Source organism: Alosa alosa, chromosome 7 (assembly GCF_017589495.1).
Source record: "Alosa alosa isolate M-15738 ecotype Scorff River chromosome 7, AALO_Geno_1.1, whole genome shotgun sequence".
Taxonomy (NCBI): Eukaryota; Metazoa; Chordata; class Actinopteri; order Clupeiformes; family Clupeidae; genus Alosa; species Alosa alosa.
In genome coordinates, this window is record NC_063195.1 from 2,436,528 (window position 1) to 2,461,671 (window position 25,144).

Here is a 25,144-nt window from a genome sequence, read left to right on the forward strand (position 1 = left end):
CCTTGAGTACAATCATTTGGGCATACTCTCCAGTGGTGTCTGGTGTGTGTGAGCGCTGTGTGTGCGCGTGCGTGCGTGCGTGAGTGAGTGTCTGGTGTGCGTGTGTCAGGCTTCCCACACGTCATGGAATGTCTGGAACATCATGGAGTTTTGGAAAGCCTATTCCAGACATGAAAAGTCAGGGAATTTTACATTTTGGGGCAAAGTCATTTAATATCACCACCACAGAGTTACCGCAGGTGGTTAGGATTCATTCATAATGGACAGACACTTGGCCCCTGGGCATCTCAAAGAGAACATTTACATGTATTCATTTACAGTAGCAGACACTTGTCATCCAAAGTGACTTACATACCGTATGTCAATTCTATTACAAGGGACTAGACTGACTCCAGAGCAACTTTGACAGCCATATGTTTAATTATTATATGATTTAAAAAACTCATTTTTAAAGCCAAGTTAGATTCAGAATTTTGTCTTTTTTGGTGGGAGGGGGGTGGCCCATATCAAATTCTGCTTAGGGCCCCATAAGGGCTTGGGCCAGCACTGCGCAGAAGTTGTTCCTGTTGTAGCTTGTGTAGCCGGCGCAGTCTGTACCTCGCCGACTACTGCGTTGTGTTCAGGTGCACTGATGACAGGACGCTGACATTCCTTTAGGCACTTTATTCTGAAGAAATCAAACAAGAGCACGGATGTGGTTTTTCTCCATACATATAAACAGTAGCCTCCCCTCAGTCAATGGTAAACAGACTGACCGTTGAATTGCATTCATTCAAAAAGCATAAAACAAAATACAATAAAGAATCACTATGGAAAATAAATGTTCGCATTAGGCTGTTTTTTCTCCGATCACATTGCATGTTCTCCTTAGGAAATATATCTTAAACCTAACCCATTCACACACAGGTTACAACATAAATACATACAGGACTAAACCCCAATTATCAGATCTTCTAACATAATACATGTAAATGAACATCACATTTGCTAAACATGGTAATGGGAGTACATACCTGAAGAAATCAAACAAGAGCACGGATGTGGTTTTTCTCCATACATATAAACAGTAGCCTATACAAAGAAGAGAAAAGCTGAAGCATATAGGCTATCCTGCATGAAGACAAAATGGCGAAAGCTAACGACACACACACGCATAAAACAACGTGGTTAGCTAGTTAACTATTTCAAACATCTCATTATTCACTTCGGATATACATTAAGGAACACAAAACCACTCATCCCATATGCCCTTGCAATAATATACATGAAGAAATCATAACCTGTGCTTGAGCTGACGGTAAAACACATTAATTCTGTCTTAATGATCACATCTCATAATACGTACCTCCCCTCAGTCAATGGTAAACAGACTGACGAGAAAACGCGATGTCATTCACTCAATACACTCTTCCCACAGAGGGCGCTGTTACACAAAATAATATAACTCCCAATACCAAAGCTAATTTTATACAAGGCAGAACAAGGATTTTGGAGAAATAAAACATATTGACCTGAACCAAACACAATTGAAAAACAAAAAAAAGACTTACACATTTTCTTATATCTGTTACATTCACCCTCTTTAATTTCACCAAAACCTGAACACAGAGGGTTAATTTACTAGGAATAAATCATTAATACAAAACATAATGTTCACATTCACATGGTCCAAAGTAACCCTGGAAATCTAATTCCTCACACAGCATATCAAGCTACTTACGAGGTAAGTTCAAAGAAAACAGCAGTTGATCAGGCTACTATCTCTTTTAGTAAATATGGTGCCTTTTACACCATATACAGTCATGGCACTCTCCCTACCGATATGAACACCCTATCAGAATGTATGCACTAAACAAAAACTTCACACAATACTCTAATTCATCACTCTGTCTAAAATAGGCTGAGCAAAGACAGTGATCTTCTATTGACCCCTTCAACAAAACCCTTGGTGAGTGGTTTTTGCACCATGTTCTCTATCAAGCGATTGACTGCCTTAACAACCCTACCGGTACGTGTCCTGACCACCTGTCGCTCAGGCCCTTGTGCCTGTGTGGGTGTCTGACTATCAGTCATTGTAACAGGTGAGGTGATGTTTGGGGATTCTGTCTCACCTAAGTCAGGAGCTGCAGTCAGACAGTCAGAGTCAGTCAGGTGTGAGTCAGGGGGCACACTGGAACCAGGTAAGTCTCTCACAGGTGAGTATTCATTTTCCCCTTGACCTCTGACCTCATCAGACTGGGTTCTCGTCGATGTCCGTTGAACAAAGTCTCTGGACAGGGAGTGGGGTATCTTATTCTCCATTTCAGACTCATCAGCTTCCTCCATAAACTCAGACTCGACATCAGATGACGTGTTTAACCACGAGCAGGTACGGTCCTCAGAAGCGTCTACTGCCAGGCCACTCAAGGCATCGACAGAGGAAGGCTGGAACACACTGACCACATCCGAGGCATCTTCATCCAGCACCTCTCCGCTTTTTTCTGGGACCGGTAAGAAGCTCACGTCCAACATTAGATTCCGATGAACGACTTTGGTTTTCCCACGCTCATCCCTGACTTTGTAAACGTGAGTCTGAGGGTTCCGGTCTATGATGGTATACATGGTGGGCTCCCACTTGTCCGCTAGCTTCCTCTTCCCTCTTTCCGCTTTTATTGGCAAGCAAAACTCGGTATAGCGTTCAAGTGGGTTCCCATTACTCTCTTGTTATAGCCATCAGCCTGATGTTGCTGTTCTTTCCTCACATGCTGTTGAGCTATGCCATCAGCTTCTCTGCATAAGTCTTATAATTCACCACGACTGGATCCTTCAAGACCTGTTCGAAAACCATATCTACCGGGATACGCAAAGGTCAAAGTCTGTATCTGTTGGGCCCAGTGTTGTTTGGCTGCCAGCGGTAGGGCACACAACATACTGCCAAGCGTCCTGTTGAACCTTTCGGTTTGCCCATTTCCCATGGGATGGTATGCTGTGGTGTGTGTTTTCGTAATTCCTGTGAGGCTGAGGAGTTCGGATATAAGTTTACTTTCAAAATTGGATCCCTGATCGGAATGTTATCCCATAACTTCTTCGCTATTTGCTTTGCAGTTTGGTTGACGCAGGGGAACGCATGAGCCAATTTTGTGAAGTGGTCGGTTATGACCAATACATCCACTGATCTTTGCTTACCGTCCTCAGCACTCCAAAAATCAATGCACACCAGTTCCATGGGTGCCGAAGTGCGAATGCTCTCCAAGGGAGCTCGAGCAGCTGGTTCAGGGGTTTTTGCAAGGATACAGTGTTGGCAGCATTTCACATATTCCTTGATGTCTCTTCCCATTTATGGCCAGAAGAAGGCCGTCGGTGAGGGTTTGCCGTTCTAGCCTGCCCTTGATGTCCAGCGCAGGTCATGCACACCAGCGAGAGCCTTGGCCTTCAAGCTAACAGGCAGCCTAACTGATACCTCTTCTCTCTGCTCAATGGGTCTTTGGTTTACCCTATATAAGACTCCCCCAGGACTTTAGATGATGCCACTGTTTGCACAGTGTCTGGGCCAGTAGGAGCTAACCTACTTCTCGTCGCCTGGGTGGTGGCTCACCCCTCTGAGCGTGGGCAGGGCCTCCCTGATAACTGGATCGTTTCCTGGCTGTGCCTTAGCTCGCCCGATAGAGAGGCCTGGAGGTGCATCCTGTTCTGGGGGCACCGCCTGGGAAGAAGCGTTGAGAAACTGTGTTGCTCTTATCTCTGCTCCCCTTTCCACTCACGTGAGCTTCACAAGTAGATCTCACATGCGAAGGGGTTCTTGACTGCCAGCCAGCCTGTCGAGTGGTGCCCATGGTTACACAACAGCTACCATCGTGTGCCTGGGACACTGGATCTTGCACCAAAAGAGATCCTGGACTTTCTCCTCCTTGGTTCCCTCTGCTTCAGCCAAAAGACTTTTATACGGCTCGCTGATCAACAACCTCTGACTCACTGACTTAGCAAAAGGATCTCTACTTAGGGCATCTGCCACGATGTTCTTTACCCCAGGGATGTGTTTGATACTGAAAGTGTATGGGGAAAGTTTTGCCACCCACCTTTGTTCACAAGCGTCAAGTTTTGGTTTGGTCATTATATAATTTAAAGATTATTGTCGGTCCACACTGTAAAAGTGTGGCCCTTCAACCAATGGCTGAACTTTTCACAAACACTCCATTTGGCGCCAAAATTCTGAGGGCGGTGGGCAGTATACCTCTTTTGTGAGCTAGTGAGGGTCTTGCTGGCAAAGGCGATCGGGCGTGCCTTCGTTTCTCCTTCTGGTATCTGGGACAGAACTGCCCCAAGACCATCAAGAGATGCGTCAATGGACAGAACCAAGGGCTTAGAGAAATCTGGATGGGTGAGGACTGCACAGTTCAGGAGCTTCTCCTTAAAGCTGGCGAAGGCAGAGTCGCAGTCAAGGGTCCAGTCTGCAGGTTTGAGCTTTCTGTAGACTCCTGGATTCTGACTGTACTTTCCAGCCTTTCCTCTCCGTTTCTGGCCAGCTGTGAGGGCAAACAGGGGTTTCGCGATGGAGGAGCAATTTGGTATAAAATGCTGATAATAAAATACCATCCCCAGGAACGACTTGACACTGTGGACTGAAGGAGTGCAGCTATCATCTTCCATCAAGTCCCTCTTCGTCATTTTGGCGATGACCTCAACCTTCTCCGGGTCAACAGCAACACCGTCACCGTCAACAATGTGTCCGAGGAACTTCACAGACTTCCGCAACAGATGGCACTTTTTCGGACTCAACTTCAGGTTGTGCTCCTGCAGCCTCTGAAAAACAACTTCCAACCTGCTGAGGGCCTGCTGTTCATTGGGGGCAAAAAATCAGGAGATCATCTAAATAGCACAGAAGACTGCTGAAGTTAAGATCACCAAAGATACTCAGCATCATCCTCATGAAGGACGCTGGACTGTTGCAAAGCCCCTGCGGCATTCTGTTATACTCGTGCAGGCCTAGTGGTGTTGTAAAGGCAGTATACCTTTTATCCTCTTCATGCATGGGCAGGTTATAAAAACCAGACGTGAGGTCCATGGTGCTGAAGACAGCGTTACCGCCAAGAGCAGCCAAGCAGTCCGATTGATGGGGCAAAGGATGAGCATCCTTGATGGTTCTCGCATTCAGCCATCGAAAATCTGTGCATATACGAAGATCGCCGTTTTTCTTCCAAACCATCACGAGTGGGGAGGCATATTCACTCATTGATTTACGTATGATTCCCTGCTCTTCCATCTCGGTGAGAACCTGGCGCAGCTTTTGATAGTGGGCTGGCGGCACTCTACGATACGGAAGGGACGGTCGTCAGTGAGGCGGATTCTATGCACAAAGCCCTTGGCTTCCCCACAATCTAGATGGTGCTTTGAGAATACATCCTGATATTTTTCCAGCAATGTCACAAGTTGGAGCTTGGTAGAGGGGCTCGCTTCACAATGGTCAATGTCGACATTTCCCAGACCAGACTTCTGAAGCCTGTCTTTCAGATCAGTGTTGTTGTCCTGTTTCACATGAGTCACTTTAGCAGAGCCAGCATCACTCTGAAAGGAACCCTGGAACAGCGTGAGGTCTTCAGCCGCGACACAAGTAGATACGTCAGCAAGCTTACTGTTCTTTCTCAGGGTGAGTGGTTTATCAGAGATGTTGGTGATTTTCATGGGAGTCTAGCCATCTCCCCATAGCGGTGTTACAACTCTCCCCACCATGATGCCCCGAGGCACACACCTGGAGGTGGTAGGCTCGACCACAACTGTGCTCCCAGGTGACTTGGGCACATTACTTGGCAGTCCACCCCACAGCAGGTACTCTTGTTTGGGAAGAAGAGTCACCGCCTGGGTTAGTTTCACTGTCCCTACTTTTTCCGGCACATCTTCACCCCTCCATCTCGTGAGGCTTGCCATCATCTCCAAAAACTGTTCACCGTCTGAAGACCCTTTTGTGTTGCGCGAGATAAGTGTCCAGTAACTGTTCTCATTTTTCAGCTGAGCAACATATTGGTGCCTACTATGACGTCATCTTTCTGACCAGTGACCACCAGGACTGGGACCATGCACTTCACCCCATACAGACTCAGCTCCAAGTCATACATGCACTTGGGACTCACCTGTACTCCTCCACAGCCAACTAGGATGATGCGCTGCGGGAGTTCTTGCTGTTGGGTCAAGACGCTATCTGATAGCAGTCTCTGCTCTGCCTCTTCACTTATCGTGCAGGCCATTGACCCTTTCGAGGAGGCCCTTGCAACTGAACACGGCCATTAGCATCGTCACTGGGCGTTAAATAACTTCGCTGAGCGTCTCGACTGTGTGAATATTCTGAACAATTACTGTGCAATTATCTGACATTGCTTTACAAACATTGACATACATCTCCTTTAATTCTTCACTTTTCTTCAAGGGTTGATGCTTTAAGCTCCACATCCCCTCTCATTATACTTAAACCCATCTATTTTAAACTGGTTCAGCTTTGCTCCAAGTTTAGGCTGTTCTTGTGCTAACTGTGGCTGGAGTGTTAATTCTTGGCGGCTGTTGGCACTCTCTCTTTCCAGTGGCGGGCTTGTAACAGCCCATACAGAGGTTCATACCTGTCTACAGTCGCCCGTGGTTGATGTTCAGCAGACTGACGGGCTCTACATCTACTCTGAACAATGGCTGCTGGCCCCTGCCAGTGGCACAACTGCTGCAGTCTGGGCATTCTGGACTGGATGCAGGCTCTGTCTGAGGAGAGGATGCGTTTGGCCCCATTGGCCGGGTAGCAGGTAAGGTCTGTAGTGTTATTAGCAGTGACTGTCTCTATTGCTGGCGTCTGAACATGTACACCAATGTTCTTTGGCGTATGATTTGGCTTGAGACATTGTTCTGGCCTCTCTGTGATGTTCTTGTGTTCCTGAATCTCATTTTGCTGTCCATTTCTCTGCTGTTTTGCACTTTGGGACACTTGCAAGAGCAGGGTCAGGACAGTGCTTTCCTGTATCATTGTGACTTCATGAAGGGTCCTCAGCGTTTAGCCCCTGCCTTCTCAGACACTCATCCGCCCAGCATCCACAGCCTTTTTAAAGTATCAATAGTCCATGGGACTTTCTTGCCAAAGGCGTGTTATAAAAATCTGCTAAAGGCATCGAAGGAGTAGGTTACCTCACCGAAATGCTGTTTCAGAATATCAAGACAAGCTTGGGAGTTTTCAATGGCTGCAGTGATGGCATGCTGCGCCAGGGTAACTACTTGATGTCTCTAGCCTTTCCCATTAGTCTTGACATGATCTCCTGAAGTACTCTGGGGGACACCCCTCTTATTCAGGTACAGCTCATCATTTCTTCCCACTCATGCACTGTGTGTTTGTCTGTTCCATCACCCTGAAGTAAAGTGACTCTTTGACATCTGTCTTCATAACTAACTTTACTCCAGTCATGTTCAAGTCAGACAGTCCAAGTCCTAAGTTCAGGCTAGGTGTAGGAGTGGTTTGGCTATCTGCACTACCAACAGATCTCTGTAGTTGGCTAGCAATATTCTCTCCTATTTCATAAGCTAATTGTGTGATGAGATTCCCTAGGTCTGTGGAACTCACATCTGTACTAGAAACTGGCTGACGTGGAGAATGTTCATTTGTGTGCGTGTGAGTGTATGAGAATACAGGACGGCCCACTGAACTAACACCATTCCCAATGTCTGAAGCATCCCCTAACCTATGCATGTGCGGTGCGGGGGAATGTGCATCAGTGTGTAAGCGTGTGGATGAGAGTACAGGTCTGCCTAGTACACCAGTACCTTTAACCGGCGTGCACTCCACCTTACTCATAAGCCTGCCCCTCCCTAAGGTTACCACCGCAGCATCCCCACGGCTGAGTGGTGTCTGCACATCCTTACCATCAGTCATTTTTTGTAAAAGTTGTGATATGTTAAACTATGGTAATAATATGTGAATTGCTAGTACATGCAAATATGCAAATAAAGAAAAAACGATCACAATGTAAAATTATACTAGCTGAGGTAGAGGCAATTAGTAGTTAAAATGTCCACATTAACATTAGCCCATGTACTTGTCAATGTCCTGAAGATGTTCCTACTCGTCACAGCAACCACCGGCGATCACCCTGGCGATGATCTGAAGTGAAGAAATCCGGGTCACGGCACCAATGTAGCCGGCGCGGTCTGTACCCTCGCCGACTACTGCGTTGTGTTCAGGTGCACTGATGACAGGGCTTTGACATTCCTTTAGGCACTTTATTCTGAAGAAATCAAACAAAAACACGGATGTGGTTTTCTCCATACATATAAACAGTAGCCTCCCCTCAGTCAATGGTAAACAGACTGACCGTTATTACATTCATTCAAAAAGCATAAAACAAAATACAATAAGAATCACTATGGAAAATAAATGTTAGCATTAGGCTGTTTTTTCTCCGATCACATTGCATGTTCTCCTTAGGAAATATATCTTAAACCTAACCCATTCACACACAGGTTACCCAACATAAATACATACAGGACTAAACCCCAATTATCAGATCTTCTAACATAATACATGTAAATAAAACATCACATTTTGCTAAACATGGTAATGGGAGTACATACCTGAAGAAATCAAACAAAGAACGGATGTGGTTTTCTCCATACATATAAACGGTAGCCTATACAAAGAAGAAAAGCTGGAAGCATATAGGCTATCCTGCATGAAGACAAAATGCGAAAGCTAACGACACACACCGCGCCAAAACAACGTGGTTAGCTAGTTAACTATTTCAAACATCTCATTATTCACTTAGGATATACATTAGGGAACACAAAACCACTCATCCCATATGCCCTTGCAATAATATACATGAAAAATCATAACCTGTGCTTGAGCTGGCCCGGTAAAACACATTAATTCTGTCTTAATGATCACATCTCATATCATTACCTCCCCCCTCAGTCAATGGTAAACAGACTGACGAAAAAACCTGATGTCATTCACTCAATACACTCTCTTCCACAGGGCTGCTGTTACACAAAATAATATAACTCCCAATACCAAAGCTAATTTTATACAAGGCAGGAACAAAGATTTTGGAGAAATAAAACATATTGACCTGAACCAAACACAATTGAAAACAAAAAAAGACTTACACATTTTCTTATATCTGTTACACTTGCATGGTGGGTATTTCACTCATCTCATTTTTGGGGTAGGCTCCGCCCCTGCCAGTTATTATCAGGCATAGATCTGCGGTGTCTAGATTATCCAAGACTTGGACCAATGTGCGTAGCCTACTTTGTAAAGTTCTTTGTGAAATAAATCTATTTTCTCTCCGAGTCTTTCTGGGAGAAGTGTAGTCCTGACTCAATTTCTGACTCATATTTCTCTCACCTGGACCTGGACCTAGACACACACACACACACAGAGGTTGCTTGGCAGACCATGACTATATTTTTACCTCCACATAACCAACAAGAGCCTCAGCTATGTTTGGTAAAATAAGTAGCCTAGAGTGTTAAACATGTGGCCAGTTGAGAGATGTTTGTAGCCTAACTGGCAGAAAGAAAAACAATATTCTGTGTCAGTTCTTCAGACAGTTATTCTGACTATCAAAAGGGGTTTGTGCAATTTCGGGAAAAAGCTTTAGAACGGAATGTAGGCTGTGTGACTATTGAGGTCATCGTCGCATTTTCTTTTAACTCTTCATCCACCATCCTCCTCTCCCTGATAAATCATGACCATGTTTTGGATATGTTGCGTCACGTCACCTCCCCTTACGAAACCGAAACTGAAGTAGTCGTCTGCAGCATCTTCTGAAAACCCAGTTGGACATTTCTGCAGTGAGTCGATCATGACGCATCAAAAACAGACTACTGGTAAGTTTGTCCGCATTGGGTAGCCTAGTGAACAGTTTAACCGGTGCTTCAACGAAATGCGTTTTACAGTAGTAGCCTACTATAACGGCCATTACAACTGGAAAATAGTGTTTGTCTCTCTGCGTTGACGACGTGTTGGGGAAGCCGCCCGTGTTCCCAGTGATGTAGCCAAAGATTGTTAAAGGCGGAGCAAGATGTTTCATCAGGAGCCACTTCAGGAACAGATCGCACGAGGGGTCAAAATCCCCTTTATGCAGAGCAGAGGCAGCGACTGCTCCATTGATCTCTATGGGCATAGCTCAGGAATTTCCACATATGCTAAGGTCTTGGTTCTATAGAGTTAGGAATGTGAATTTCGGGCGCGTTTTCATGATCCTCAAACCCTTCTGAACATTTCAGGTACATTTTAGCATTTTGAGCATTCAGTCTGGGAAAATCAACCTTATATCAGGTATTGCGCCGGTTATTTATGCCGCTACTGTTGGCCGGTTGCAACATTATGCTCATCAATACGTCATCGACACGCCTCTTTATGCAGACAGGATTTGATCCCATTTCGCGCCCCATAGATATGAACTACGACGAAGTATCTTGCTCCGCCTTAACAATCCTTGATGTAGCCCTAGGCCAGTGTTTCTCAAAGGGTGTGGTCCGGGGACCACTGGTGATCCATAAAGCTATACCAAGTGGTCCGCGGGCAGGCGTGGTAAAATATATAATATAGATGAGTTGTTTGCAATATTGAACCAAGTATGTAAATCAAACAGTTCTGCAACACTGTGTAAGCTCGCCAGTTTAAATCATATGGAGTCCTCTGACACAATAAAGCAAAGGTGCCAAGATAATAAGCAAGGTTGTTCAGTGAGTATGTCTATTGTGTAATATACTGTTGAAGTAGGTCTACTGTTTTTTATTTTTTAGCTAGGTGGTCATTGAAGTTTCTATTTATTGGTTAAGTGGTCCTTGGTCTGAAAAAGTTTGAGAAACACTGGCCTAGGCTACGTGATACGCCGGACTACACCAGGCGATGCTCACTTAATAGCGACAATATCTCAGTATACGCACTTCAAATATGCAGGAGGCCTACGAGAATCAACACTGTAACTATGTTATTGGTAGTCGGAGGAGGAGTTAAACACACACAACTCGGGATTTACTTTTCCCAGTTTATTAACAATAATTAATTAATTAATACACCACTACCTCCCACACACAGCCACCCCGCATTCATACAACCCGCTTAAACTAGCCCTCTCTATGGCCGAGTTAAACTAGGGGAAGGGACTGGCCATTAACCCCGGCCGGGGGCTAAACTCAAAGCGCGCACACACACACACACACACACACACACACACACAGCTAGACTGCAATAACAAGGCGATCAATACTTAGCTAGATCACAGGGTCCTATGACCGGCTTTGAGAAAGTACTGGTTTAGTCCGTACAGCAGCTCCAGCCTGGAGCGTTATGAGACTGACCGTAAATGTCCAGAGATAATCCAGAGTCCGCAAGTAGCCTAATCCACAGAGTTCGCAAGTATCCACAGTGTTCGCAAGTAATCCACAACGTCTGGCGTGCTGCGGAATGCCCGGAATGTCCAGCCGCACTAATCAACACGTCGAGAGTCCTCTCGTGTCCAAATTCAGCCTCTCTTTATCTCCCTTTTGACAGCAACAATCACACGCTCCCAACAAGCCACAGGTGTCCCACCTCACCTGCAGCCTACTGCAATTAATCCACATGGTGGGGGCGTAGCCGTCGTGGCCAGTAAAAACCATTCACTACAATACTTTTGTGACAACATTTTGTCATGAGATATTTGGTGAACGGAATGATAGCTGGATATGAAAAAAGATATCCTCCAAAGACAGCCCGCGCCCCTGAGCAGCAACTGAGTGGTGAAACATCATCTCGTGCTGAATAGGCCTATAACAATTATGATTCAGAGCACCGAAATGACGTTCGCATCAGGCCGTTCACCGGTGTTGGGGGACATGGCGGGGACATCCACACCCATATGATGCCACTCATTAATGTTTTCAGGCATACAGAAAACATATAGCACATTGCTATTAACTGTTAGGATTTTACTTTTTTCTGTCCAAAACAATGGATTTTAAAATAGAATTACATTGGTCAGTATGCACACACGGATCTGCACTATAAACTTTAAGTAATTTACATGTGCAGCAACTTTTCTCAAACCTTTTGACCTTTTGCAATAATGTTTTGATAATGTTGTAGCCTACTAAAGTAAACTTATACAGAAATGTGGGGAAACTGAACAGTTCAACTAGTAGACCAGGGGTTGGCAACCTTTTATCTTAAAAGGGCCATTTTGTTGACCAGAAATAAAAGTAATTCTGTCTGGGGCCGCAAATATATCGGAACCATTTTAAAGAAATCAGTTTAAACCTCTTTATTAGCCTCAGGCATATGGCATATTCGGCATACTCTGTATATGCTGTATTGTATAGTATAATACTTTCACAAGCTGTTAATGTGTTGGGACAGCTTGAAGCTGAACGACTACCGGTAGGCCTATATGAAATTGTTAGAAATATTTGATAACTTCCATTTTTAGAGAAAGCCAGGGAGCCACTAGCCTGACGAGCCAGACCCACATTAAAATGTAGGGTCTGGGGACTCGCCGTTCGCAGTGCTCAGTCCGAGGGGCGGGATAATCAGTTGTCTTTCAAATTCCCTCTGCACGCAATAGGACAGCGGCAGCGCTATGAGTCCCATGCATTTCCCACCAGCCGGAGCTAGTTGGCTAGTTCAAGCGTTTGCCAACTTAATAAAAGCTTAACTCGTGTCACACTGTTCGCCAACAGCAACATCCATCTTATTTGTTTTCAAGTAGCAGGGAATTCAAGCCAAACCGTTGCAACTCTGCCATCAATCATTGATGTATCATTGAGAGACCTAACGACTCTATACACGATTTCATTGGCCTGATTAAGTTTTGATTTCAGGAGCTCACAAGCCAACTGAGAGTTGCTAGACTAGCCCTGGCAGCAAATGTAATTTGCTGCTGCTAGGGGCGCGTCTAGATTTCTAGGCTAGGGAGCCACTAGAGAGGAACTAAAGGGCCGCTTGTGGTTGCCTACCCCTGCAGTAGACTATGATAAACTAGCCAATTAAGCTACTTTGTTTACAATATTTCCATATGGGTGTGTTGCAGAGCACAAATTCCTTGTCTATGCAAGTAAACTTGGCCAATAAACCTGATTTACATTCATGTTTACTTACATTTACAGACTCACACGTGTGTGTGTCTGTATGGGCTCACCCACTTAAACACACACACACACACACACACACATACACACTCACACACACACACACACACACTCTTTCTTGCTGTTACCTATGCACACCCACAAACACACACACAACTCTCCCTCTCTCTAAGACACACTCAGACATCCACATCAACACACACTCTCTTTGACCCCTGTTACGTTGTTCCACCTGTAGGGGGAGTAGAACGGTGTTTGTGCTGTTGTGTTCTGTCTCTGCAGGTAGCTGTTACGTTGTTCCACCTGTAGGGGGAGTAGAACGGTGTTTGTGCTGTTGTGTTCTGTCTCTGCAGGTAGCTGTTACGTTGTTCCACCTGTAGGGGGAGTAGAACGGTGTTTGTGCTGTTGTGTTCTGTCTCTGCAGGTAGCTGTGCGTGCGCTGATTCAGGGGGCTGGACCTCCTGCTATTTAAGCCGCGTCCAATCCATCCTGTCGGCCTCTCCCATCCCCTCGCCGCACTTCCTCTTGGCTGGAAGCATTAGCCGAGACCGTCGGCACTTTGTTATTTGTTGTTAACATTTATCCATTATAGTTAATCACATGGCTTAATGTGTTTAATTTATATTGTAGTTTATGGTACTTGCGTTGGCGGTGGCTTGTAGTTTATGGTACTTGTGTTGGCGGTGGCTTGGTGGCGGGGTGACACTTTTTGTATTACAGGTCTAGTTAGAGTAGGGAAGGAAGACACCGGAAGACTCACCAACTTTTCTGTATTTTGTTTTTTTCAGCAAGCAGCGTTAACTCCATCTAAGTTGGAGCAGAGCGTTAACTCCATCTAGCAAACGTTAACTCCATCGCGTGAGCAGAGCGTTAACTCCATCTAAGCGTGAGCAGAGCGTTAACTCCATCTAAGCGTGAGCAGAGCGTTAACTCCATCTAAACGTGAGCAGAGCGTTAACTCCATCTAGCGTGAGCGTGAGCAGAGCGTTAACTCCATCTAAACGTGGGCAGAGCGAGCAGAGCGTTAACTCCATCTAGCAGAAAGCAGCAGCGTTAACTCCATCTAAGTTAGTAAGCGAGCAGCAGAGCGTTAACTCCCATCTAACTCCATCCTAAACGAGCGTGAGCAGAGGCGTTAACTCCATCTTAGTCGTTAACTCCATCCAGTCAGTAAGTCCGGGGTTTTCTTTTACATTTTGTACTATTTTCACCGCCACGTTATTCCGTCTGTCTGGGGCTTTACTTTATTAAATTTGTCAACTTTGCACTACGTCGACTCTATGGCTTTCCTTATGTTATGTTGAACCATTCTTTATGATTTATGGTCACGTAACACCCCCTATAACTAGAGACTGATGTGGGACTGTTTCAGGTCCAGATAATGATTATATTTTCTGTTGTTTCAGGTCCAGATAATGATTTGGAGATTAGTGCCCTCAGCAGACCCCTGCATCTGGGCTCACTCTACAACGCCCTCAAGGACCAACTCATACTAGGTACAGTACACACCACAGGCATTATACGCCAGTTTTTAAATCCACATTCTTTTGAAATTGTCTGAAGGGTTTTAAATTAGGTAGTGGCCATCTGATCAACTCAGGTACCTCAAGCATAGCTGTCAACCCTCCCGTTTTTCCCGGTTTCTCACGTATTTTAACTTTTTTCCCGCTGTCTTCCCGTTTTAATATTTTCCCGAAAATATCCCGTATTTTAACAATCTCATAACACTAGCTCTACCATGTCCTGTCAGTCTCTGTACTGTTGTCCTGTTGCTACCCCATTGCCCTTCCAGCGAAACAGATGTTTTCAAACGGCGTGGTTGTCGTGAGAGCACGATTCAGTGGCGCCTGCATAATGTACGGCTGTACGCACTGTGTGCATCGGCCTACCATCAGGCTACTCAGCTACGAGTAGAGAAAGAATTCCCCTGTTTGTATATTCACTCCAAGTTGGCCTACCATAACTTCCCAACTCTGCACTGTAGCCCATAAACTGCATGACAGGCTATTTATATTTTTCTCTAACATAACCAAATGCATTTGTTCAACTTTATGAGGAAGATTTCTCTCTAGGCTACTTGGAACGCACACATCTTGTGTGTGCAGGAGAGAGAATAGGGCTCAGGGGCATCGATTACAGAACTTAAGCCTTTTTAGGGCTGTATAAAGTTGACCAAATTAATATAGGCTGCTGTTGTTAGGCATAAATAAAGTACTTTGTTGGCTACATTATTAGCTGACCAATGCACAAGCTTGCAATTGCGAAACGGACTAATACTGCAACCCTTCCAACGTTGTGAACGAATGTTGACATTTTCCCGTATTTTGGGTGAGAAACCCGGGAAATCTCCCTTATTTTCAATGCTCAATGCTGACAGCTAAAGACATTGAATGATCCTTCCTGGGATGGAAAATGCTCCATTGCCCCTCATTTTTGGCTTTGTTAGATTTAACACCTTGTGTCAATTATTATGTATTACCATTTGAATGCCAGTTACTGTATCAGTGCCATGGCCATGCCAGTTACTGTATCAGTGCCAGTTACTGTACTAGTGCCAGTGTTGGTCATGCAGCTGGTGTCCTCTCTCTCATTTCAGGAGACAAGCTCTGGAATAATGAGGACATCAAAAGCAAAACAATCATCAATCCACAGCCTGAGACAAGATTCCAGGTGTCAGCGTCGGAGTCCCTCCGTGAGAAGACCAGTCTGCTGGTAGTGAGTGCCTCAGTGAAGGCCAGCTTCTATGGTGGGCTGGTGGAGTGCGGAGCATCTGGCAAGTATCTGAACAAGGAGACGTCCTCTGCTCGCCAGTGCAGCGTCACACTAAAATACCATGTGACTACCGAGTTTAAAGAGCTTGTGATATCTGAACTAGAGACTCCAAAGTTGGAGGTTTTGGACAAGACAGATGCCACACATGTGGTGGTTGGAGTGCTCTATGGGGCTCATGCACTTATGGAATTTCAAGACACCGCCAGTGATGCCTCAAGCAAGCAGGAAATCCAGGGAAACCTGGATGTGATGATCAAAAAAATACCACTAATTGACATCAGTGGGGATGGAAGCCTAAAGATGGATGATGAAGACATGGAGAAGGTGAAGACCATGAGCTGTGAAATCTATGGTGACTTTCATCTGGAAGATCTTCCATCTTCCTATGAGGAGGCTGTGGAGGTGTACAAAAGCTGCCCAGCCTGCTGGGGGAGAAAGGAGAGAAGGCCGTGCCTGTGAAGGTCTGGTTGTATCCACTGAGCAAGCTTATCAATACTGAGTCCAAACTGAAGAAAATTATCTCAGATGAACTGGTGTCAGCAGTAGAGAAGGCAATGGAGGATCTCCACCAGGCTGAGATAAGAACCAACGACCTGCTGGAGAGGAGCAGACAGATCAAGGCTGAAGAGATCGTCCACAAACTGGAGCAGTTCCAAAGCTGCCTGAGGGTTTTCATTGTTGAGTTCCTGCGGAAAATGGGAGACCTGATCCCAACCATCAGAGGAGGCACCATGGAAAAAAAATGCCCTGAGACACCTTATGTCCCAGGATGCATCTGGCTTTAGTGGGAAAGAAATGAAGCTGTGGCTGGATGGAAAAGAGATCAACGTTGTGACAACACACAGTAAGCAAATACAGGACTACACCATTAAATCTCCAGCATTGAGCTTGAGTCTTTCCTCATTGACACAGATGTCAAATATGCCTTTGTTTTCAGCTTCACCTCGCTGAGTTATGAGGAACCGTACCTGAAAACAATCTCACAGGCAGCTGAGAACTTTAAGAGTGGTTCCACCTGCAGCACAGCTGTGCAGGATCCCATAGAGGAAGTTCCCTGGTACAAGAGAGCAGATGTCTGGGGGATCCTTGATTCTGCACTCATTGCATACAACAACGCCCACATTTCCTTCAAGAAGGTGATCAGTTTCATTTCAGACCCAAAGCACCCAGTAGCTTCAATCCGCTGGTATCAACACATTCCAACCATGTAAGTTTCTGTTATGTTCCTCAATGCATTATATATCCTATCTATTGGTCACCATCTCTAACCATAAGCAATATAGTCACTAATACGATACCTGGCACACCTGGCAGAGTGTTTGTGTGTGTGTGTATGTGAGTCTGTGCATGTGTGTGTGTGTGTGAGAGAGTGAGTCTGTGTGTGGGTGAAAGATAGAGAGAGAGTGTGTGTTTGTGTGTGTAGGTGGGGGATAGTGTTTGTGTGTGTAGGTGGGGGATAGTGTGATAGAGAGAGAGAGAGTCAAGGATCAAGGATACTTGTATTGTCATTCATCATGTAACATGTTGAGCGAAATACAGTACACTCAGTTCTCAGTAACAGATTGGGAATAATTTAGCTAAGAACGCAATCTAATAAATTAAAATCAATATTAAAATTTCTAAAAAAGACAGCAGCTTTGGAGTAGCAGTAAATGTTTCTGAAGTGCAGCAGTTAAAGTGCAATAGTTTGAAGTGCAATACATTCAGGGCCTGGGAGTGTCAACAGTTTCAACAGTCTTACAGCATCTCAACTCAACCTGAAGGTCCTCACCTGGATGCTGCAGCCGCCTGCCTAAGGGAAGAGGGGTAAACAGAGTGGGTGGAGTCTCTGATGCTGAGGGAAGAGGGGTAAACAGAGTGGGTGGAGTCTCTGATGCTGAGGGAGGAGGGGTAAACAGAGTGGGTGGAGTCTCTGATGCTGAGGGAGGAGGGGTAAACAGAGTGGGTGGAGTCTGATGCTGAGGGAAGAGGGGTAAACAGTAAACAGTTCATGTGCAGGGTGGGTGGAGTCTCTGATGCTGAGGGAAGAGGGGTAAACGGTAAACAGTTCAGGGTGGGTGGAGTCTCTGATGCTGCTGGCAGCTCTGTCTTTCCATCTGCTGGTGTAAATATCTGGCAAGGGTGGTAAGCCAGGAGAGGTGCACCCCCAGGTATTTAAAGGTATGAACCGTCTCCACAGCTGTGCCAGCATTGAAGAGAGGAGGGGGTGTGATGCCTTTCTTTCGGAAGTCCACCATCATCTCCTTGGTTTTGTTGATGTTCAGGATAAGGTTGTTGTCCTTAGACCACAGCACCAGTCCATTCACCTCCTGCCTCTATGCCGACTCATCTCTGTTGCTGTGTCGTCTGCGAACTTTACTATCAGGTTGTTATCATGCAGTAGTGAGCTCTGCAGTCGTGGGTGAGCAGTGTGTAGAGTAGTGGGCTGAGGACACAGCCCTGGGGACACAGCCCTGGGGAGAGCCGGTGTGCGGAGATCAGCATCAGCCGTGGAGCGGTTCTGCCTGTAAGCATACTACTGAGAGTCAGATGTTACTGTATGTTGATGGCCCTCATACTGCTGAGAGTCAGATGTTACTGTATGTTGATGGCCCTCATACTGCTGAGAGTCAGATGTTACTGTATGTTGATGGCCTTCTTGATATACGTCATTACCAACCTCTCAGAAGATTTCATTATTATTGGGGTGAGTGCAATCGGACGGTCACTGTCCTGGCCTTTGGCACAGGGACGATGGTAGACATCTTGAGGCATGTTGGTACAATGGCCTGAGATAGTGAGGTGTTGAAAATGTCACTTATGATCCCTGAGTGTTGCCATGTACAATCCTTGAGGACACATCCTGGGATCCCATCAGGACCTGCTGCTTTGCGGGGGTTTATTTGTTTGCAGTGTGAGCGTCACCTCCCTTTCTGTCACACTGAGAGGGGGTTCATATGGCGAGGGTGTAAACCTGGTAGTCGTGGTGTTGTTGGAGGCCTCGAAGCATATAATTGAGAGCATCAGGTAAGGAAGGGTCATTGGAGCATTGTGCATTCTTCTTGCTGTATTCTGTAATGCACTTTGTGCCTTTCCACATGCTCTGAGGGTCATTTGAGGTGAAGAGTCCCTGTATCCTTGAAGCACAGTCCGACTTTGCCTCAAATGCCCGCTGTCAGGCTTTGTGGTGCTGCCCTGAGTGCATCTGCATCCCCCGACCTGAAAGCAGCGTCCCACATCCTAAGGAGAGAGCACACCTCAGCACTCAGCAAGGGCTTCTGGTTTGGAGGGATTGTGATGGGCTTTTACATCCTCCACACTGAATCTCTGTGTGTGTGTGTGTTTATGTTGTCCCATAGAGAGAGAGAGAGAGAGAGAGAGAGAGAGCCTTTATATTGCAATCCGTTTTGCCTTTTTCTCAACAATCTGATCTGATTTGGTGCCGGGAGAAGTTGTGCTTGGGGTACGGCCAGCTTTGCCTGTTGCGGGGGTGCAGGTGATTTTGGGTAATGGACATGCAGGTGAACGTGTGTGGGGTTTGTCGTCTTGTCCTGTGGTTTCTCTTCAGGGTCCTGCTGGTCCAGACCAAGATCTAGTGTGAAAGAGTGAGTCTGTGTGTGTCTGAAAGAGAGAGTGAGTGTGAGTGTAGGTTGGGGACAGTGTGTATGTGTGTGTGTGTGTGAGTAAGTCTATATGTGCGTGAAAGGAGTGAGTGTGTGTGTGTGTTTAACATTCACTTAAACCAGGTCATTCTAATTAGGACAGCTCTTCAGCCAGTAGATCAGCTAATTGATGAGATCACCTTTGATAAGTGCACAGGTAGAGTTTTTCTTTCTGAAGCTTCTCTAGATTTCTCTTTCTGGATTCTCTAGATTTCTAAGGAGAAAAAAAGACTGCGGGCTTTGGCAAAAGAGAGACAGAGAAAAAGACGACTCCGACTTAAAAATCAAAGTTTATCTGTACCCGGGTCTCCCAAGTGTGCATATAAGACAAAGCAGTCACTTGGGCGAGCAGTCAAACGAGTCCTTATTGCTCTTCCTCAAAGTCCAAACAAAAAAAAGGCAGTGATACAAAAGATTTCTGAGGCAATTGGACTCAGTAGCCACATTGAAAAGAAAAGAAAAGTATTAATCACCACAGATCTCATAAAACAAAAGGTCAGGGAGTTTTATGTGCGTGATGACATCTCTCGACAGGCACCTGGTAAGAAAGATGCTGTCGTTATAAAAGAGGGTGGAGTTAAGAAGACATATCAAAAGAGACACTTAACTATGTCTATTTTAGAGGCATACAGAGTCTTTCAGGAAGAGCAGCCGGAGGGTAAGGTAGGAAAATCCAAATTTGCAGAGCTGCGGCCAGGGGAGGTCTTCACAAAAGCAGAAACACCTCGTAATGTTTGCCTCTATAAATATCACGAAAACATACAAATGCTGCTTGAGAGTTTACACAAACTCATTCCTCGACATGCTTTCCAAAGCATCTCAACCTTTATCAGAGCTCTGGTCTGCAATCCTGACTCTGCAGAGTGCATGTTGAACAGATGTGAGACATGCTGTGATGGAATTCTCCTTAAGAACCTGATTACCAACATCCCAGATGAAGACAAGAACACCCAAACAACATGGCAGTCATGGGAATCTGAAGGGGGGGTTCAGGTTAAACTGATGAAGAGTGGAGGATTGGGGGATGTGCTTGCATCACTGTTAGCTTCAGCCACTACATTTCTTAAGCACTGCTATATAAAAAGAAAACAAAGTGCAATGTTCCAAGAGAAGAGAAAATACATGAGTGAAGCTGTTGCAGTGTTACAGATTGATTTTGCAGAAAACTACACCACTGCATATCAAGATGAAATTCAGGCAGCCCATTGGACCAGTAGACAAGTCACACTTTTCACAGCTGTTGGATGGTGCAAAGGTGATGCACAATCCTATGCCATTGTCAGTGATTCTTTAGAACATGGAAAGAAGGCTGTGTGTACATTCCTGTCAAAGGTGGTGGAGGACCTGATTGAAAAAAAAAACAAATGTGAGTTGTCTGCACATTTTTAGTGATGGGGCAGCATCACAGTTTAAAAACAAATTCATCTGGACCTTCATGTCCACGACTTTTAGAACTATCTTTCCAAACCTTAAGGTAAGACTATTGAAATATTTTTGTATCATTGTGGGCTGTTCTGTATTAGAAGGCTACACATGGTGCTCTTTATTTATTCAATAATTCTCATTTTTGTTTAATCCAGGTGGAATGGCACTACTTTGCCACAAGCCATGGCAAGGGAGCTGTTGATGGAGTGGGTGGGACAGTTAAAAGGTGTGTCAGTTCCGCTGTTTTAAGCCGAAAGGTCATTGTGAACAATGCACAGTCCTTTGCCACAACAGCTGCACATTATTGCTCTAATATTAATGTAAAACTAGTGGTGGAAACAGACATCCATTTGTTCACTCAACAACATCAGCTGGAGAGTCTGTGGGGAAATGTGGCACCACTTTTAGGTGAGTATTTTGAGAGCATGTTGTATAATTATAAACGTCTATGATGAGAAAGCAATTTTGCAGTGTTATTAAATGTAATTTAATTATTTTACAAAACCAAAGCAAAACCAAACCAAATTTTTTGCGCTTTCCCACATACTTTTCTATTCCTGTAGTAAAGTAATTAAACTAAAGTTAAAGTAATTTAACCTCTTTACTCTGTCATAGGCACCCAGAGTGTGCACCATATTCAGCCAACCACTTTCTTTAAGGAGGAGCAGGAGTTTGCCCACTCATTACAACTCTTTATATGGAGTGGAAGGCATGGATTTGTGTATTATAAACTGTTTGTATATGCAATTAATTAAATTATACTGTATATTTAAATGACCTGTTGTCCTGATTCTTCCTGTGGATCTTAGTGGGCTATAAGGGTGCAACAATTCCATTCTAGTTTTTCATAATTACTACAGTATTTCAATTGTTTCATGTCAAAATTCACAACTCAAACAAGTGCTCCATGTAGTTTGTGAAGGACTGTTCAGACACGTCACATCCATAACATGAAAACATCACATCCATAACGCCAGTTTTCCCTAAATAATGTATTACAAAAACGACAAATAGTTTCAAAAACACACTTTTTGTATTCATTCAAGTCTCCTTTATGCTACACATATAATGATTTCAGCCATTTCCGTAAAAATTCAAAGAGTTTGTAGAAAATATGTGCTGTAATCTCCCATAAAAGTGTGTTCTTTTGATGTCACATCCATAACGCTGATAATATCTCATGTATTGTTAGGATTATATTAATTTTGAGGGTTTGTCAGTATTCAGCTACAGAGATGGCACTAAACGTTATGCAAATTAATTCACTGATACTAATATTGTCCCTGTTCTAAGGCAGTTTATTTACCAATATGAGTCCAAATGTCACATCCATAACGCTGGAATTGCCCCATTGCTAAACCTGCTAAATCCATTGCCAACCTGGTGCCTTGCACTGGGTGTTCATTCAAAATAACATGGTTTGCAAACGTGATCTCATGTTTGTTTTAGACTACTTTATCCATTGCTACTAGCTGGTTCTGTAACCCATTACAGATAGTTTCGATGGGTCATTAGCATCATATGATGCACTGCAGGCTGACAGATCAGTGACCGTGACAGGGGGGAGGGTTGATCTTAATGTCATGTAAATGAGGACCATTGTATTCCCCTCCCATGGATTGAGGGAGAAAGTAGTCAAATTGAAAAGCCTGATTTCTCAGCTTGTAGCTTTGAGATGTGTATGCTTTAAAATGGCTACAACTTATTCAAATATTATCAGATCTCCATGAGACATAATTGGATAGCTTAGAAACTACACTTTCAGAATCTGTGAATAACTCAAAATGTCTCTGGGGAGACATGTGCCTGGTTTTGCCATGCCTGGTCACATATGAGTAGTGCTTTACATGATCAAATTTATCTTACTATGTCTCAATTCAAAATGGCCGTGTATTGTTCTCGCTGAGGTGTAGCAACTCCAACTAAACAGTAAGCTAAACTCTCTCTATTCATGGACATGAAGAAGTTCTTTGTATTTATTTTCTTAAATGGAACAGCCTTCCACGGCACACCTCCCCCCAACATTCTAAACCAATTTTATGCACCATATTGTTATGTAGCATAGTAATATTATACACCAGTGGTCTCCAACACGGTGCCCGCGGGACGGCTATGAGGCGCCCCCAGCGCACTTTCTAAAAATAGCCAACAGGTCGCCTGCAGATCACGCTCTAAAAACACGCTCCATTGTGAAGTTTTCAATAGATATTTAAGTCTAGACCAGAACCATTTTAAGAATGTATGTAGCCATACATCTGTAACATTAAATTGATATTGGTGATACCTTACAAATTGTAGCTGCGTTAAATTTTAGCCTTTGGCTCCAAATCCGTTCCCATTCAATCTTTAAACAACAACGGAAGCGAGCGCATACACGCTGCTTTCGACGCATAGACAGTAAAGGGGAAAAACTTGCTTGTCTGGTGTAGCCAATGGAAGCATATCTTTGCAAAAGTTCTGTGGCCATTCCATGTTCGTCAAATACGGTTCTTGCATGATTGTTCAAGGACTGAAAAACAATTGCTTTAGCTCACAGGCCTTTTCTCCTCCGTAGGCAACTGCCGTATAATAATAGCTGAAAATGTTATAGCCTGCATGACTGAGCAGGACTGTGCATTACCCTTTTTGTCAGATCATGGATAATTTCAGGTGTGCAATAACTTTAAAAGGAGTTTTCATATGTTAGGGTGGTGTGGGCGATTACTATTGAAATGTTAAAACCGAATTGTCCACTGAAATCAGAACTTAAACAACCCCTGAATTCATAATGGTGGATGGGTATAAATTGGGTACAAATTGTAACCCAAATTATTAATTGCACAAAAAGATAGAAAAAATAGATTAGATTCCCCATGCAAACTTTGAAATGAACAAACTGAAAAAAATGTTGGTAGTGTTGCATAGGTTATTGATATTACATTTGAAAATACAGTTGCTTAATATATAAAGACGTATTGGCCTGCACAATATTGATAATTTAAAAGTAAAAATCACATAGGCCTATTATTTAGGAGGACTACCCTCGCAAAAAAGGGGTGAGGGTATGTTTGTTTTAAATGAGTAGCCCTCCATATGATTTCGGGTCTTCAGGTAGCCCTCAGTCCCAAAAAGGTTGGAGACCCCTGTTATACACCATTTGAAAGCTTGGACTTTTGGGAATACATATATGACAACCTTTTTAATGTACAATTTGTATGGTGCTTTACATTATCAGATTAATCTCACTACGTCTCACTTAAATTTGATAAAAAATGCCCCCCCTCCACTTTTGGTGCTTCCTATACTTTCTAGCTGCAGTGCAATAAGTAGATGCTACATATTGGGTCTTGCCATATTCACAGGAAACAGGAATCCCTAGAAATGGAATATTCATGTTGTTTTATCCAATATTAGTTGTGCAGAGGTATGGTCCATCTTATACACACCCATTGAAGCAACAAAGAAAATGCAAAAAAGAGACTTATACCTTATATATATATATCTATACCAGAACCCCTTATATATATATATCTATACCAGAACCATTATATATATATATATCTATACCAGAACCCCTTATATATATATATCTATACCAGAACCCCTGACATACAATCCAAATAGTCTACAAGAACCCTCAGAGTGTTACCTTTCATTTGTGACCAGGATTATGCTTCTACACCAAGAGATTGCCACACAGTAAGCCTTTTATTGTCAGTACGCATTTTAGGTAACCTAAAGTCCTATGGGGAGTTTCCATAGGGCATTTTACCAAATGGTCCAAAGCACTCATTTTTTATTCTATATTGATCTGCTTTTGCATACAGCTTCACAAGACCTGGTGCTAGGGCTCAGTTGTGTTTCTAAGTCATCTCTAGTGACCTAGAGGGCTGAAATGTGGTCAGTTCAGAGGTACTTGTTATCCGGCAGAAATATAAAACTAGCCTGTAGCCTGTACCTCTGTGCCAGTACTTCCCACAGCTATTCTGATTGTTCCCTATAAGAAACTACAAGGCCTCAGCTTCTCTCTGACAAACACATTTGTTTTACCAGGGGGCTGGGTTGCTAGGCTACCAAAGATTCTAGAGCGCTACGTGCCCCGTTTCTAAATCTTTGAAACATAGGCTTCTAGTCCAGACCAGGCAAAGCATGAGCTTGTAGCCATCTGAATTCGCTATATTCACCAGACCCATGGCTACACTGGACATGCAACTGTGTTCTGTGCCCTGAGCATATGCTTGCCTTTCTCTGTC

At 44.2% G+C, this 25,144-nt stretch overlaps 1 protein-coding gene across 1 annotated transcript in view; it reads left to right on the plus strand.

The window, feature by feature from the left end:
- Window positions 1-9,806: 9,806 nt before the first annotated feature.
- LOC125297671 (stonustoxin subunit beta-like) overlaps window positions 9,807-25,144 on the plus strand; it is a 23,167-nt gene continuing 7,829 nt past the window's right edge. Inside the window, 7 exon segments of the mRNA XM_048248110.1 lie at window positions 9,807-9,831; window positions 13,499-13,624; window positions 14,481-14,570; window positions 15,671-16,252; window positions 16,255-16,572; window positions 16,759-16,982; window positions 23,307-23,337. Of these exon segments, the coding sequence (XP_048104067.1) occupies window positions 9,807-9,831; window positions 13,499-13,624; window positions 14,481-14,570; window positions 15,671-16,252; window positions 16,255-16,572; window positions 16,759-16,982; window positions 23,307-23,337 (1,396 nt within the window).